The following is a 19,120-nucleotide window of genomic DNA, read 5'->3' on the forward strand; positions in this document are numbered from 1 at the left end:
AGCATAAGGTTTGTATTTGTGCATTGCACAATTTCAGGCACTTTTGGGATGCCACCATATTGTAGCTGATTCAGAAGCAAATGAAGTCACTGGGAACCTTTTCCCTGCCCTTACTGGGGTTTGGGAAGGCCTGTGAAGATTATTTTATTAATCTAGTAAACTCCCCTGTGAAAGTCATCAGAAAAGTGGAAGCATACAGGTATTAAGATTGCATATTTCATTTCATAAGGATACTAGAAATAATGACAGGTTCACTGTTAAAACAGCTAACAAACTGAAGGGTAAGAAAGCACACCTCAGTCAGTCTTTCTGGTCCTCTTTCCAGTTAATCTTCTTTTTGGAAACTATTTTTTTTATATATATACATTTTTTAGGGTGGGGGAGTGTATTATAAAGCAAATCTATTTCTGAGAATCATCCAGCATGAAAGTGTTTAAAAGAACACACTTCCGTTTGGTCTGACAAGTGTCTCCTCTCAATGTGGTTTATTCTCTGCTTACCACATCTTAGAGTGTCCAATTAATGGCAATTTAATAATGACAGTAGGTTGGCAGCTATTTTTATACAAAAACTGTGAAACACTTTTGACTTCTCATATTGTTTCCATCACTTCTGTTCCTATAGCATCTTTCCCTTCCAAACGAGAGTATAACTGATAAAACAGTAAATAAAACTCATCTACTTAGTAGAAAAAAAAATGCAGTGTTGCAATCTTTTGGTTACACACTACCATAATCACCATCAATTAGAGGTTGCTTTCTAAAGCAAAGACAGGAGTAAAGCATTCTCAAGATATTCATGAGTTTATTGCTATAAAAGGAATTCTCTATATAAATACAAATCCATGAACATTTTCTCTGTAGGCAGTAATGTTTCAGAAGCAACTTTAGTGTATTTGTATAAGGATATATGGAAAGGAATGCTCTAGGCAACAGAATCATAGGGCCCTTGAAAATATATAATGTTTTTGTTTTTGTTTTTTTTTTTAAATTAGAGACTCACCACTAGATAATTTTTGATCCTTGGTTTTGCATTTCGTTCTTCACCGTATAAAACTATTTCATATTTTACCATTCCCATAAAGAGTTTTATTTTCTGAAGTCTTTAATGATCTATCCTTAAGCTGTTTGGGATTTAACGTGCTCACAGACGTGTACTACCAAAAGCCTTGAATGGTGAGTTCTCTGATCCATGCAAGTTAAATGCAACACATGGGTAGAGTCAGAGATGAGAGAGAGAGGGAATAAGCACATGCTCCACATTGGCTTTGCCTTTACGTCAGCTGATGAGCAACTACTAAAACTGCAAGCTTCTGCCACTGCTCCAGCTCTCTCAGAGTGTAAATACATCAACAGCTGTTTCAATTGGGAAACCATAACACAATCTATGCAAAGAGCACAGTTTACAAACAATTTAGTGGCTGAATGAGTATATCTCCTGAATTATCATGCCAGCTGGAGTGTTTCAGAAAGTGTTCAGGAAGACGTACAGAAAACTATTTCTCTTTCTTAATTTCAGTGAGAAACCAAGATGAGAGCCTCCTACTTCTTGGCAGCCTCTTGATAAGCAGCAGAAGAGATAAAAAAAGAAATTATTACAACGAAGCTTTGGTCACATGGGATTCTGTGATCATTTCTCTAGTTCATGCTACCTACAGCTGGAATTTCACAATATAGAGATAGAACATGTCCTTTCCTGCTCAAGGTGCAGAATATTTTCCACTTAGCCCTTACCAATATTGAGTCCACCATGTGCCCATGAGGTAGCCCTGATTCACCTAGAGAAGACGTGTGTATAGTACATACATCCTGGTTAGCTAGTTAGGAAACATTCAGTGCATAAAATCATTTATATCATTACAGGGCCATTTAAAAGAACTGGTCAATGCCAAAAGACATCTCAAGGCTACCTGTTTACTGTGCAGGGAATATGATGGAATTGAGTTTATTACTGTTATCAAAAACATATTTTAAGTTAGTGCCCAAAGGCACTAATCAGTAGTGGAGATCCTTGTGTTGGATGGTACATAAACACAACTACCTGCCAGGCTTATAGTCCTTTTGATCAGGACATTTTTATTTCCTTCACAAAACTATAGAATGCAATATATTAACTAAACATTTTTGTCACTGATGAGGAAGCTGTGGCACAAAGGTCAGAAGAACCTTTATTACCATAACGACATAATAATAATAATGGTATTATTCAGCCAGCACTGACATTTGCTTTAATATACGAGTGTGTGTGAATTTGCTAGATTATTCTGCAGATTTCCTCAAAATGTCACTCTGCACACCAATGAGGCTCATGTTGGTTACCATTGATGCAACGGACTGTGCCTTCAGTGTGGAAATGAGCTTGATGATGTTGAATACCAGAAACTAAGCACTTCAAAATGAAATTTTCAACACTTCTAACTGCTCAAGCATTGCCTACAGTATCTCTCTCCATAGGTCTATAATATATCATCACTGAACCAACAAAACAAAACAACTTACTGGTTGTGGAGTTTGTGGCACATCCCAGACTATGTCAGGTTTAACCACTGTGTCTCAAGTAACCACAGCTGACATTGCTGAACTGTCATAAACATGGAGTAAAAGATTCCCAGGTGCACAGCTCCAGGAAACACTAAAAACAGCTTAGGATAAAATGGGGAAAACAAAAGACCCGTTTGCAGCTGTCAAATCCCTAAAGTCTACAGCCCAGTTTGAATCCTCTCCCTTAACCACAGCCCCAAGACATGGTCTGGGCGAATTATTTTTTCTATTACTGTGTTTACTACCTATTACCCCAGCTGAGAGGGCTTGTCAACTCTCCAGCCATCACTGATACAAATGGACTGACTGGGGCTTCCAAGCTTATCCCAGGACTTTATTCAGGCAAACAAGCAAACAAACAAAAGCAAAGCAAAGCATACAAATATATCTCATTATACTTCTCAAGATCTCCCCTATTCGTGGTCTGTCTTACATCAGCTTGACCAAAAGTAAAGGTTTCGATATACATGCACTGATGCATGTAGACAGTTTTTGGACAAATATTACTCATGGTTTTCCTGTCAGTTACTGGTTTAATATAATCTGTACTGCTGGCACATAAGCATTAGTTCATCTCCTTCACCATATACTTCCCTCCCTTTACATCTATGACTAGGTGCCTAGAAGATTTTGGCTCATTTGCTTGCATTTCTAACAGAACAAAGACAGCATCCTCTTCTGAAATGTACATCAGTTACATGTATTTCATACAAGAATTTCTTGTACAAAGGGCATTTGAACCTGTAAAATTTGTGTTCCAGGTGTAAAATTTGTGTTCCAGGAATAAATAAAGTAAGACCAAGATTTGACTGTTCATAGACTAGGGCATTTGAAATTGTTTCTTTTAGTTTTACTCTTTTCCCCCTGACCTGAGAAAAGTAAGAGGTAGCTTCAGAATCTCAACTAATCCATAAATTTGTACCACTGCACAGCAAAACTGCTCATGTTGGTTGGTGTCTGAGAATTAAAAGGAAAATGGACATTGCTCCGCCTATGTCCCTCAGAGAACATTGGTTTTGTGGAAACCTCTTCCTAGACACCTTCTTCTGAAGATTTGCTGAGAGTAAATCAGAGACATGAACACAGAGTTTTAGACCATGCTATGAATTCACAATGGTATACAATTGTCTAAGAACGAAAAACTGTCCAGAAAGAAAGAAAGAAACAAAACAAAAAATATTTTATAAATAAATAATTAAATAAGCTTGGGAGGACTACAAGCTGTTATTTAGTCACCCTGTGCAGTAGCTCCATGGTGACTCAAAGTGCTCTGTCTCATCTCGCAACACTTTCCCAGCATCTCCTGGAACTGCTTCCGTAAGGTATCCCAGTCATGAACAAATCAGTTCTGACCTTACTTATTTTAAGATATTTTAAACTGAAGTGTTCTGCTGTCAAAAACAGAATTTCAGCCATGAGCTGAATTATACCTACCACCTTCTACTTCTCCATCTTTTAAAAGATGAAGGCCTGCCAACTTCTAGAAACCAGTTGTGTCAGGGAAAAAAAAAAAAAAAAAAGGGAAATGAAGCTCTGAGCGTGTTAGTCAGAACAGCATGTAGTCCTTCCACAAAGACAGGGTTGTTTCTTGTGTCAACTTTAGTGAACAGGATCATTTTTTATATAAACCTATAAACAAACTATTCTGACAAATTCAAAATCAGTGAATTCTACTGCATCAAAAGGATGGCATTAATATGGGACTATGAGGGAAAAGGAAAAGAAATAAAATGAAGAAACAGAAACAAAACCGCAAAGCAAACAGGGGAATAAGGAAGAAAATTACGGTCAGAAGATGAAGTATTTTGTATTAGTATATCATGTTTGTTCCCACTTTTTCTCAGCAAAGCAAGGTCTTTTGTACTTCTTGGCAGCAGTGCCTGCAGAACTGCAGTGCCTTTGTCAGAGCCAGGCTCCTTGGTGCTGTTCCGTATTTTGGGTGGGAACAAGATGCAACAGCAAGAGAAGGGAGGGTAATGGCAGCTGACCGAGCATCCTGCACTATGACAATCCAACGCCTGTGAGCAACCCCAGGCTGCCTTAGATTAGACTGCTCCCTGGCCTTAATCTAACTCAGAGGCAGCAGCCTCTGAAGCAGAGTACTGACACTCATAAACACAATGATTTTACTGTTACAACACAGGATTATCCCATATCTTCCAAAAGCACATTTGGGGCTACTGCTCCCTCGTGTGCACTCTCTGTCAGCATTGTGTAGCAGGCTTCGCTGGTAATGCACTGGGAGTGCTCCTAACGCAGAACATTGCACAACAACATTCCACTTCTGTGGTACTGATCAGATGCCAATTATGTATCATTAACTATTGTGTTTGGATAGTAAATCGGGCAGACTTAGCTAAAATAACACAGCTTGTTTTACTAAGTTTTTATGTAAATAAAGCTATTGTACTGTTCTGATTCCATACTCATTGCTTCTCCCTATAGGCCAGATTCTGCTTTCGCTCTACTCAGTAAAAACCAATTTCACAAGTTTTTCATTAGTTTCACAATGTACATTTCACAATATACAATACTCACAAATTTGACCTTTCTCCAGCCATTTTCTGCAAAACTTCTCTCATTCTCTATGAGATATAGCCATTTCTTCATCACTTTCCCTGAAGGCAGAATAAAAATGACACAGATCATATGTCATTCACTCCCGGATATAAAAAATGTTTTCATATTTCCTAAATTCAATGTCGTGACACATCAAGGACCCAGAAAGACGGTTCATGTTGTTGTGGGCTATCAAAGGGCAAACAGAGTTCCAAATCAGCCAAGCTGTGGATACCTGGCACAACAAGAAACTTTGTAGCTGAGCAAATGTAGATCAATGAGAAATGAAATATAAATAAATTTAAATTAGGAAGTCACTCAACTAGGAACTATTACCAAACCAAGAATGTTCTCATACATTTCCAAAAACCAACTGGCATGGATATCTAATTCTGTACTGGCCCCTTTCTCCAAATCTCAGCTGAAAAAGCTGAAAAGCCAGCATAGTTTTTTTTTTTGGAGGGGCTGCTTATATTTACAGAAGTCAGTGGGCTGGATCAAGCGAAAGAGTACAGACTATGTCTTTTGACCAGAGGACCCTCCTGTCCAGATTTCAGTAAGTACTGCCAACAGCTAGTTAAAAAAGCATGTTGCAGACTTATGAATGTATTCAAGAAACACAGCATAAAGAAATATAATATCAACTGACTAAACACTGTGACTTCGAATCACATAGTTTGCACATCTAATAACCATGAAGAACTTCCAAGTCAAAATAAGTATTTCAAAAACTTGTCAGAGACATCGGAGAAACAAATAAACATGATAAAAACAGTTTGCATTTGTCTTATGCTATACAGAAGATTACTGAATGTGTAGCAACCTAGCAACTTTGATAACTGTCCATTTGTATATACTCTTGTGGCAATAGGTCATTAGCTTCTCATTCTATGGGCACAGCTTTCCAAAGTAAAATTCTGCTTTTACAAGCTTGATGATGGAAATGCAGAAGACAGATCACAAACCACACAGCAAAATTCTTCATCTCAAAAGTAAACTCAAAATTGCAAACCAAGTGACCATTCTAGGAAATGAACAGGACTTGGCAAGAGTGATATTTATAACTGTGAAGTAAAATAAGACCTCAGGCAGACTCTGCTTTATATCAAGAATCATTTGTCCCATTTGTCCACTGACAAAAATTGAACATAAGCATTGCATTAGTCTCACTCAATCTACTCATAAATCTCATGACCTAAAACTGAAGCATGTTTAGTCAAAATATTTGCCACTTGAAGGGGCTGTTGGGATGTCTCCAACAGACACTTGGATGCATTCTTCAAGAAGAAGCACGGGTAGACATCCTCTGTAAATATCATTCGCTAACAGTGGTGGAAATACCCCCAAAATCATCAAAATATGATTAGTAAGACTCATTGTAAATGCATGCAGAAAATCATTAATGACAAAAATAAATGTCTGTATGTTTTAACATACCCATTCCCAGATCATCACACATCAATTCAGAATGACTATTACCCATATGAAATATAAAATGACTTTAATGCCTATTCCTTTCTATTCAAACACTTTCTCCTTTTCTGACCACCAGATCTCCAGTAATTTCACTTTTAAGTTTTTTCATATAATTCATTTTCCATATAATTCATTTTTTTACTTCTATTCACCATTGATAAGCTTTTGATTTCCTCTTTCTATGCTCCTCCTGTGTTTTGTCTTACATTACAAAAAAACATGCTACACTATGCCATGTACAAAACAGTAAATGCCTCATCCAAACACAACTTGAGAGGGAATAAAAAAATTTCAGCACCTTTTAGAATTAACCTTTCTGACAGAACAATCTTTCCTGTGAATGTTTTTCATTATGATTCAGGTCTTTAGGCCTCAAATAACTTAGATGTATGACTCCCTTTAAGTCAAATTTATATCAAGAGATGATCTTGCATTATACCTGGGTCCACTTTGCTACATTTCTTGTATAGACAGCAATATTGACAGAGGAAGTGTGATGATTATCAATTTTACTTACGGTGTGTCAGGTACAGAATCTTCTGGACACCTGCTCACAGTCCTATAGCAATTACAGCATGTCATACTGAGCAATATATGAAGTATTGCAAACTATTCTTAGTGCTATTTAGCAGTTAGGAAATATGGAGTCATATATTTCCAGGTCATCCTGGGGATTTCAGATAGACCCATTTAATTCTGGTTTGCAGCTAGAAATTTTAGTATATCTCGTGCTCAGATGTAGTATTTTTAGCAGATCTGATAAAAACATTCCCCTTTAAATATGATATTTCTGAGTTGGGGATATTACATGGCAATCTGAGCCACATTAAAGTAGAATATATGGCTGACACGTTTGTCTCGAGAAGAATAAATACTCAAATATCTTTTGAAATTTCTTCATGAACAATGGAGAAAATAGTTATTTCAAATCACAGGATGAAAAAGGAGAAAAACAGGAGAAAGTTCAAATTTAAGTTAATCTAATCCAAAATAAATGTTAACACCATTTATGGCTCCTGGATGTAAGTGACAAAGACAGCAATGTACACAGTATGTTGTTAAATGCTAGTGAATATTTTTTCTCTGAAAACACTCACCTGTATGCAGCAGGAATTACACTCATTTCCTAACACACCAACCTGAGCATCCTGAGTAGGCAACAAATAGCTTCTGTCTAGTCAAAAGCTTAGTCAAAAGCATGCTACAAACTACCAAGTACTAAATGTCTGGAAACACCTGCTGTATCTAATATACCGTATCACAAGTTTTACTCCAGAAGCCTACAGAGCACAGAAGTCACCTGAGAGCTGAGACATTTGCTGCAGGCAGCGGCTGTATTTCCATGGACCTCAGTTGCACCATGTCTGCTTGCAAAGCAGCCAGCTGCAGCTGACTACATTGCTTAGAAACCTGGTGGCCAAGGCATTCTGGAAGTAGGAGGGAAGGGTGAACAAATAATGCTGGTAGCTTTACCTATATGCTGGAGGTGATGCTACACACTGAGACTCCCTATGATGAATCTTGAGAATTTTTGGCTGATAGTGATAAAGCAGTTGAACTGGAAGGCAGTAAAAGAGTACTAAGCATTATTATATTGCCCAACTTTGAGAGATTTACAGAGCTTCTGAACTGACATTGGTTAAAATCTCTTATTGTAGACTTAGGCAAAGAACCCCATTAGTGTTTGGAAAAAGTATCTGTCCCTTAAATATGTTTTCATTTTGTTTGACAAATGTAATCCTCCCGCGCTGTTTTGTTGCAATGCACAAATGAAACTGGTGAAGCAGAAGGAGGCCCTTTTCATTAGGAAACTTGGAAAAAATTTCAGCTGAAAAAAAAGTAGTCATTCAGACAGCGTAGTCAAAACTCCTTTTCAAAGTATAAATAAAACTGAGAAACAGAAAAGGTTAGAATGGAATTAAAACCTAACAAGAAAATATAACATCCCTACCTTTATAGTATCTATTAAATATATATAATATTAAAATGCATTAATTTTATGAATTTTTTTTACTAATTGACTGTATGTGGATTTTTTTTTTTTTTTTAGTGGAAGCATTTGTAAACAAAATCCCAGACTCAGCAGAAACATCCGTCTGGATCCCACACTGCACAAGGCTGAAGCTGGATGTTCGTGGTTGTGTAGGTTTGTGCAGAACAGAAGACAGTGCCAGACGCAATTGTATTCCTGAATTGGCTTTCTCAAATCAGACATTTGCTTCTAATCACAATTGTCAAGCTGTAATAAAAGGAGAAAAATAAGAGATTTTAAACAATGCAACATGTCTGTGTAAAAAAATTTCTTTTACATCATAGAACCTTACCCTCAAATCCTCCCAGATAAAAGAAATCAGAACACCTCAAGTTTTCAGCTGCTGGTCAGAATAACCAGTTGTGTACATTTGCTACCAGGCAAGTCATTTTTCAGTCTGTGCCTCTGGTACATGAACTGGAACTTTCTCAAGTAACTTTTGAGACAGAACTAAAGGTGGCTGTTAGCTTTGTATTCTTGTGTGCTGAAAAGTTTAGAGTTAAACTTGAACAGAGAAAAGGATCAAAAGCAACAAGTACTCAGCAACAAGAGCACGTAGCAGTAAATGGAGGTCTATGATCCACTCAAAATACGTGGCCATGAAGAAGTACAGACCAATTAAAGGGAAATGATAATTTTAAACTGTTACACTTTTTCTTTGCATTTTTCTTACAACAAAATGAACTAGTGAACTAGTGTGGCTTAGGACCTTTCCATTCTGATATCTGCTAGAAAAGAAAAAAATAGAAGGGTGGGGACACGGACAACATTATGTAAAAGTAATTCAAACGTCAGGTGCAAAACTTAGAAAGAGCATGGTGATGTTTCTTCAGAAGGCACCTGTAGCAGAGGAGAAGCCAGATCACAGTTCATTTGCTTCACCCTTTGCTGCTCACTTCCATGCCTTGTAGTGGTAGAAGAATTCATTCCACCAGGCACACATCCTAGTATATACAGCTTCTCACAATATCCTCATTGCAAGCACCTGGGAAATAAGTAACTCACTTGAACATGGAACAATTGTAAATTAACATATAGTAGCCAAGCACAGAACTAACATGCTAATAACTGTTTCCCTGTCCCAGTTACTGAATTCCTGAGGGCAAACAGAATAGCTTAGAACTGATGAAGTCTGAAGGCCACGTATGAATCATTCCCTGTCTCTTGAGTATCCTGAGTCATCTTCATTGTGAACAAAACAATGTTATTTATTTATTGCCCATCACTGTTAGCATCTGGGTGCCATGCAGAGTTTAAAATCAATATGCTGGCAGGCAGAGCAGTACAGCACAGGCTTCTAGACTATGTCAGATGGTTATTAGATGTCCTTGTTAACACCCACTTTTTGCTTTGCTTTGTCTTCTCCTTCTGCTGCTGTCACTCTGGCAGTTGCAGTAAGTTGCTGAATTTGCCCTTGCTCTCCCATTGTTTAAGATTCTGTGTAAAATCTGTGACTATGCAGAGCTGAGAGCTCAGCCTTGGAGATAAGCAGGAAGCAGCAGCTGGGAGAAAATGTTACTGGATTTGTTGGTAACATAGCTCCAAGTTCTGCCATTGTGATCAGCTACCATTTCCATACAGTCAAAGCCAGTTGCCACTCTCTATTGTTTCCATATGTATCATTCACATGTATTTTAAAGTGAACTGAGTTCTTGGTCAGTGATTTCCAATCCATTTACTTTTCGCCAGATAATCCCATTTATGCATTTAGTCATTCATGTGATTATGTGAGGAGTAGAGAGCTGCTTTTTCTCTAAACAAGTCCTACATTTCCTTTGGCAATGCTCCTCTCCTATGTAAAAAATGAAAACCACGTAGAGAATATCTTATTTGCTAAAAAAGGCAACACTCCATACCAAGAAACTATTTCATGAGATTTTTCAAATTTAATATCTTATTAACCTTTATTTGTTGGATTTAAGCTTCTCAGCCTTCAGATTTGAAGTCAGTTAAGATACACACTTCAAAGGTATGGATGTCTTTAAAAGATGTGCTAAGTATTTGCAAAAAGCACACAGCAATGAACAATAGGATGGTAACCACAGTATTTCTGATACTTCTTGCTTCTAGCAAATCTGAAACATAATAATCTCACCAGCATTCAGTAGCTCACATACTTGGGGTATCTGAATTTTGGAATGTTCTACATGAATATTTATGGTTTGTTACCAGAACTGCTCAGTCCTGCTGAGTTTAATGGAAATCTGTGAGTAAGTATTATATTCAAGCACGTCAACAAACTTCCCAGTTAATCACACATAGGCATACACACACACAAAAAAAAAAAAAAAAAAAACACCACTCAAAGCACTCCAGACTGGAGGACTGTCAAAAAAAAATTTGGACCTTAAGTCATTGAGTCCTCAGAAGAGACACTGACAACCCACAAATATGAGGCCATTGGAAATGCTCTATATGCAAATAACGATTCCTCACACAGCAAACACAAGAAATCTTCCTAACAATTCTGATTTTCAAGCCTTGAAATCAAACAACTATTTGGCAAAACCAAAATTTCAACAAAAGAAAGAATCCTGTGAGATTCACAACAGGATTTTTTTGCTTTTTTTCAAATTTTATTTTTTGTTTACTTCCTCACTTTAAACTGTGTGTCCACCTCTTATATTTTATTACAGATAACTAAAATCTGAAGGATTATCTAAGTTAAGAGCTTTAAAAGGGCACCCAGAAAACTCAGCTGGAGGAGCCCTGCCCTGAGTTTCCTGTGGAGAAATGGCAGCAATTTGGAATGGGACTGCACTGGCAGATAGCCCCCATCACATCTCTAATTTCTATTCCCTCGTGGATACATCATTGTTTAACTTCCCTCACAGAGAGGAACACAGGGCTCTAGTTGTAGGATTTATTTGTTTTTAAAAACTGCTTCTGTCTGTATTTAATTACATTAGCACACAAATCGTGCTGTCACCTGGAGCAACTGTCACCCTATCTATTGGTCCTAAAGGCAACAAAGGGATAACTGATTGGAAACAATATTTTCTATAACAAGCTATTAGGCAAGGACAAGAGAAAAAGAGATTTCTCAAGAATGCAGTTACATTATATGGTCTCTTCCATCCCTTTATCAGTGTGAATAAAATACAAGCACATCAAATGAAGAGCCTCCTGACATAGCCAGATGCTTCATGCAGCGAGTTCTCACTCTCCAGCAGGCATCAAAGCAAGGGATACTACTGTGACCCAGTTCTAGATGAATAATGTCAGCAAGAAATGCTTTGTCAGTATGTCAAATAATTAAGCCATTCAAACTTCCACCCAGAAACATAGGGGGAAATATTATATGACCTCTTTATTTAAGACATAGCTACTCCATGTTGCTGCACTCCAAACTTCATCCAGGAACCGGGGAAAATGGAATAAGTTAGAATGGTAACAGAATATGTATGTAAATAAAGTATAGGGTAAATATTTCCCAGCAATTCCACTAACTTTGCTGGCAACCCCTTTCTGTACACAAGCAAGATAGCCAGTGGCAGAGAACTGTTCCTATGCACATCTCCATCCACCAGCTCCCTGCTTCCTTTCCAGGTACTTGCAGCTTGGACCAGCAGCAAACAACATAGCTCAAGGGTTTCTCTGCAGTTGGGGATCCAGTTTGTAGAGAGCTGCGTGCTTTGGTGCTACCACCTTGTCTAGTTTCTTAGTTCACTAAGGAACTGGGCAGAGGCAAATTTTAGAATAGTCTCTTTTCTGCAGCTGCTTCATCCATTATCATTTGGAATTAGCAGGTCTAATGCACTCATCCAGTATTAAAATAATAACAATAAATTAAAAGATGATAATAAAAAGGGAGAAAACAATCTGACTTCTTCGAAATGAGCATTTTGTCATCTCCTTCAACCTCTGTAATGCTTAAGGGGAACATCATCCTCAAAATCCACGAGAGCACATAGACATATTCATATATAGTTATGAAACTATAGTTTCAGAGCTACATCACGTTCTGTCGTAAACACATAGAAGCAGACAAAAATTGAACACTGATTGCCTACAACCACCTGAAAAGAAGAGGGGAAAAAAAAAAAAAAAAGGAAAGGAAATAGGTTACTTGGACCAACAATTCAAAATTTATTTTCCATTCAGTTTCAAGTTCAGGCTAAGGAAACCTCTCATTAGAGACATCACAAAGTAAATTTTATTCTTTCTTTAAAAAGAACTTCCTGTGCATGACAAAATATGCCAGACCTTTCGTTACTCACATATCCTGTTCCAGCAGTTTGGGGAAATTTTCCCTTACTGTCATTTAAAATTCTGATTATATTCAAAGGAACGATATTGTGACAATTTTAATTCATTGGATTCCAGACAAATATGTTATATGGTATACCAAAAAGGAGGAGAAAAAATAAAAATTACCTGATGAACACATAGTAAAGGGAAAGAATTACTGCTACAGGTATAAGTGAACTGAACCAAAGGCACAGACAGGAAAATTAATGTAATAAGACATTGTTAAAAAAGCCAGATGATCCCCCGAAGCTGATCTGGCAGATCTTAGTGATCTGAGGTGAATTTTCAAGTGAAGATTTATTTTGAAGGTGCTCAGTGAAAATTTTCCCAGGGAAGAGAAGATAAGGTATTTTTGCTAATTTGTGATAATACCAATGCTTGGTATTATATGTGATAATACCAGTGTTTTCCAGTTCTCTGAAATATCTGAAATATCCTCAGACAACACTAATAAGCCAAACTATTGTATATTTTTATGGGAAAATATTTTAATGTTTATCTAAAAGTTTCCACTTTATTTTGATCTATACTTTGTAAAGTACTCTACTTCTCTTAAATGACAAAAACAAATCTAGAATTTCCATTTCAAAAACGTTAAAAAGGCAAGTAACTGGCAAGAAGCAGACTCATTTCAAATTGACTGCCACTGCATTTTTAATTGCATGCAAATAAGTGAAAAAAATGCCTCATTATTAGCATCTCTGCATAGAGCATGCAGTTTCTGGGATGGTATATATATGGCAACTGCACAAGGAAATGATCAAAGAGCTAAACAGATCTACAGTAGGGTGCTCAATTACTCACTGAAAAAGTGTGATGTAAATTGGGCTGCATGAGCCACATGTACTGAGAGCTTGGCTCAGACCGCATCTCCTGTTCAGGCACTGTTTGTACTGAAACGTAATTAGTTTGTTATATCACTAGTCTTCTAAACACTGTGTGTCCATTACAGAGTTATGCCCTCTACACTCAATGTTCTTTTATCTTTTGTGCTCTCATTCTTTATTACGAAGTCCTGAGCACTGCATTCTGTCTGTGGACATCAAATATTATTTGTGTTATGTAAACCATAAGAGCAGGTTCAGTCCTTTCTGCATTCACCTCATGATCTATGGATCCACTCACATATAACTTACGACTGAATAGTTTAGTGCTTTGTGCTAGAGCACCTATCCTGCCTTTCAAAGTGGATATCCGAATGGATACCTAATATGCAATTTGCAAACTTATGCATTATGGTAGGTTACATAAATAAAGAAGAAAAAAATGAATTTAAAGGAAAGGTAATCTAATCTAAAACATAATATAAGTAGACATTTTAGCCATCAGTGGACAAATCAAAAACCTTAAGCATATAATGTCGGAAGTATTTTATACATGAAATTTGAGTAATTTATGTAAAATATTATCATATTATATACCATTATAGGACACCACTTTAAATTGCTTAGAAAGTTTAAAGCCTTTTATAACTAACTAACTAAATAGAATCACTGAGTAATTCAAAATTTTTGTCCTTTGTCTTGATTTCATATGAAAAAGACAAAAATGACATAATAACACATGAAAAGTTTGATGGAGGCCATAGTAATGTGAAGGAAAGAATGCTTAGGAGTTTGTAATTCCTCTCTATCTTTAACAGTATAGATCTGAAGGTGCCACAGATCAGCAAAAACAAAACCTTAGCAAACAAAATAGACTAGAAGGTGTAGGAAGAAAAAGTAGCACAGGGTCGCATTTCCCATTGATGCATTCAGTCCATAATTAGAGTCACTTGACTTTGAATTAGCAACAACAGTAGGCAGTGTATAGTCAGTTAATAGCACAGAAATTAAGCTGATTAGCATTGGCAGTATTTGATTGTGAAATGAAGTCATGAAATAGTGTTAGCCTAAGAATGATGGAAAACCAAGTACTTCAGCACCAGTAAAAATGCCACCGGTCAAAACCCTGACAAAAATGTCAACAGTGTATCATCAGCCATGAGGACTGTGCTACGTGAGAAGAGTAGCTAGTATCAGAAGAAAACAGTAAGTAAAGTTATCGTTCCTGTATACGACTGTTCTGCAGCATTTGTTTAGACATCTGCTAATAAAAGGCAAGTAGTCATGAAAAATGACTGCAAGGATATTTATGAAGTTTGCCTGGAGCTGGTTCCTCAGTAATGGAGGTGACAAAGGCAACTGAGAAAGCAATGAAAAAGGCAATGGATGCATTTATAAAGTGTATTAAAATTAAAATGGTTAATTAAAATCCTGAGGCTTCTCTGGACATTTCCTAATTCAGTCAGAAAAATTTATAATGAAGTGCAATCTTCTGTATTATTATTTCCTTCAGCAAAAAGGTTGTAAATAACACTGTGATACTGTTGTCTGCCCTCTGTTTCATTCTTCATTAGTATTTCAGTTTAAAAACCCAAGTCATTGCTATGCGCAGTAATAATAAAAAGATGTCTGTAAGCTGTAAGGTAAGCTTCCCTTTAAAAGAAAAATTCTCTCTCCAACTCTTATCAAACCACACTACGGCCAGCTGTCCTGCAGCACCCTCTCGAGCCACTCAGCATGTCTTGATCTTATTTACTCTGGGTGATTATTGATGAACCCGTTTTCTTCTGATGAAAAGAGTGCTCAGCAGGCATCATCCCAAACATGCTTCCATCAGGGGAAAGGGACTGAGATCTGCTTTTTGTGCTAACCTTCTTCCATTGCAGCGTCAGTGTCCAAGGTGCTCAAAGATCAGCGTGCATCTGTTCTCCCGCTGCTGGAGGGTGCTACACCTCACCACCAAATCCTTCCCCAGGACCGGTTCCCCAAATTCTAGCACTACCTTGGCACAAGTGAGACTGACTTGACGAGCCAAATCCAACTCGATCCAAGTTTCCTGGATTTTGAACCCATTTCTCTGTCTGAATCAAGGCTCAGGAAAGAACTCAAGCTAGTGAAACATTTGTCTTGTTATTGCCTAGCTGGTTTAAGCAGCAATAAGGAAAGTGCTAATGACTATCAGAGCGGCCTTTCTGTAGAAGCACAGCAGCTGCATGTGGTACAGCATGCCAGTGCTGACTGTTACCATGGCCAGATAATTAGACACAGCTGAGATGAATACACCCAAGATGCCTGTGAAGATAGCTGCGTGAACAAAATAATGAATCTACAGCTAAGGATCCAGAGGAGGATCCATGTGAATTGTACCTTGTGATTCCCAGTTCCCAGTACAGGGAACCAGTACTGGTATCTGACATGAGGATGCCTACAACATTATACTGCTCTTCCAGCCACTCTCAACCTGTGAGGACTTCTCCCTCATGACTAGCAACTCACAGCCAAACATTTCAATTTGGACAGACCTTTGAAAGGAATTAAACCCAGAGACTACGCAGGACGAACAATTACAGATTTTTTGGCTATCACGTTATTCTGCATACAAAAATTCTTTGCAGAAATAGATGAATTATCTATGATTCAATATTTTATTATTATTATTTAATAATAAAATAATAAAATAAATTATTTTATTATTATTGAAAACTTATCTATGATTCTATGATTCTATGAATTCAAACAGTGTTTTCATAAATAACACTGAACAAAACAAGGAAAAGCAAAACAAGGAAAGCAAAACAAGGAAAGCAAAACAAAGACACAAGTTTGATAGAAATTCTTTGCTAGCTTAAAATTGTACGTGTCCCAGATTGATTGGTTAAAGCTTCTTTTTATAGCTTCTAGTGTATTTTTAAATGGCAAGGGATCATTCTTCTGCTGTAAGCAGAACTGTCAGTAGAAGAAAGCAATCTCGGGTTCACTCTTTTCAATTAATTTTCAGCAGAGTACATTTCTGTAGCATGTTCTAACATGTTTGAATACAGCTGGGTAAATGCCAAGATGCTTGCTAATGAAAATTAGTTTCATGTTGTGTTCTGTATATATAGTATCATTTTACTTGGAGAAAACATTTTCAATCAAGATATCAACTTCTACAGAATCTTTTCAAACAATTTCAGCAAATGCACCTCAACAGTCTGTTAAAAGTTTGAGCTTTCCTTTCTTGACTTGAGGAGATATGAGCCCTCCCAGCTTTCAGTGCTGGACCATGGAGCCTGCAATATTGCCCACGAGTTCTCAGACCATTTTTTTTCCAGAAAGGCATAGCTTCACACCAAATTAAAAAGGAGACTCACTGAGAGACTAAGTAAACCTTGGACATACATTTCTCCACTGGCACCAACTCATACAGCACCTGCTCTTAATCATGCCAGAAGAGAAAAGCAGTGTAAATGCAAAGAGCTAAGCGGCATAATTGGGGCTGCACCAAATCATTATAGCATCAGCCTTAGTGAAGGAGGTGGACTTATACCTTCTTTCAGATCCAGCTGGCTCTGTATGAGAGAGAACTACCCCAGTTGCTCAACACCACCTTCCTTTTTGAGCACTGGGCTCTGCAGTGGGGCAGAAGCTTGCCTCCAGGTACTTCATAGTTAGTTTCAAGAAAAAATATTAGTTACCGTGGCATGTTTACTTAATAAGATGAGAAAGCAATCACATTGCCTGCTCCACTTGCCAGTGGAAGAAGTCAAAACAAGAACAAAAGAGTTATAGGCCAGAGAGTTCTTTTACTGGCACAGCTGGACCAAGAAAAGAAGATTGTCTTCTGTAGGAGCAGAGATGTCCTCGATCCCTTCAGCATTTTTTCCCTTTGAGTTAGATCATAAATTTCATTTAACTCAACATTTACAACTTTCCCACTATCCAAACTGAAGTTTGAAATTGGATGCCTGAATTCAAGTAGGCTGTACATGTACCGTGAGGGGAATTAGGATTCAACAAGCTGATGAGGCAGTGTCAGCTCTGGAGACAGCACTGGCTCCACCTGTGACAAACATGCTATTAGTGATGTAACACTGTGAACACAAAAGTAAATACAAATATTTATGTGTGCAGTTATTAATTTGATAACATATTCTCTGATCATAAAGACCTTTTTAAAAAATTCCTTTTTTGTCCAATTTTTAAATACTGTTGTGTAATAAATAACTCAATTTCTTTTTATTCAGCCATACTTATTTTTTATAGCTTTCTGATATATTAGTAAGCAACTATTCAATTGGTAGTCAGAAAACATCATGTTATGAAGTCCTGTCCCACAGAGTAAAATGAACTTAATATATGAACAAAAGTTGAAAATAGTGAATGTGAGCCAAGGAGAACATTGCTGTTATGGAAAGAAATACAGACTTAGCATTTCATTTTTTTAATCCTTTTTCTCAAACTTAAAATAAATTGGAAAAGGGAATGTTCTAATCTAATCAAGAACTTACAAAGCAAGTGCAGATCAATGAAGCAATTCTTTTTATTTCCAGTAGAGAGTGAGTATGAGACAACACAGGATGTGGAAAGAAATTCAGGAGGGACATACATAAATTACATGTTACATAAACGTTGCTCCTAGAACAATATATAATGCTATAGCTTAATTTTGTTTGTAAAACACAGGAAGATAATGGCTGAAAATTACAGGCATCTTCCCTGGCAAGAAAAGATTATAAAATGACATGACTTCCCCACATGCTGTTCTTCTTGGCTAATACAGCAATAACATTCTACTCTTTTAAATGAAAGTGTCTTGGACTTTGCCATTTTATTTATATTGCTTTAAAATCTACTTCCTAATACCAAAACATCAGAATATAGCAACTGGCTATAGTACTTATGACTGGAGATTTGTTGAAGACCACAATCCAATGAACCAAATCCTCTGGGCAAAATTTGACTCTGACCAATTCAGTAGGAATTCAGTAAAACTGAACTCAAAAGGCAATTCTAAAAACCCCATGAAAGATCAATATATATAGTGTGTGAAAGACATACATATGTGTTTCAAAATAAACAATGCAGATGCTGGAGGGTTCAGGAAATTGCAGTGAAATGCAGAACCGTGGCATATTCAAGTCAGTACTCATTACCACATGAACTTTAGAAAATGCTTGGTCATATAAGTACTTCACTTTGTAAACAAATGTTCCCACTGGAAAACTACCATCAATGGCACTACAGTCTGAGGAGAGAGAGAAGCATCAAAAATGAATTATCTATCAGTCACTAATCAAAAGATAGATATTGTGTGGGAAAAGCGACAATGTTCTAAAGACTTCTGTACCATGACTGGCAGCATTGAAGAAAAAATAAAAATAATTTTAAAAAAAATGCCCAAGTCTGTGGTTGCAAAGCAAGCTTCCAAAGCGCAAATAATAATGTGGACCTGAAAA

The 19,120-nt window shown here is 37.1% G+C and overlaps 1 protein-coding gene across 1 annotated transcript in view; it reads right to left on the reverse strand.

Annotated features, from left to right (window-relative positions):
- LOC310903016 (uncharacterized protein) overlaps positions 1-15,871 on the reverse strand; it is a 40,934-nt gene extending 25,063 nt beyond the window's left edge. The window contains exons 1-2 of the mRNA XM_083845514.1: positions 15,554-15,871; positions 5,079-5,158 (exon numbers count right to left, since the gene is read on the reverse strand). Of these exons, the coding sequence (XP_083701640.1) occupies positions 5,079-5,158; positions 15,554-15,563 (90 nt within the window). The 5' untranslated portion in view covers positions 15,564-15,871. The remainder of the gene's footprint in view (positions 1-5,078; positions 5,159-15,553) is intronic.
- Positions 15,872-19,120: the final 3,249 nt, after the last annotated feature.

This window comes from Anser anser, assembly GCF_964211835.1.
Source record: "Anser anser genome assembly, chromosome: 8".
Classification (NCBI taxonomy): Eukaryota; Metazoa; Chordata; class Aves; order Anseriformes; family Anatidae; genus Anser; species Anser anser.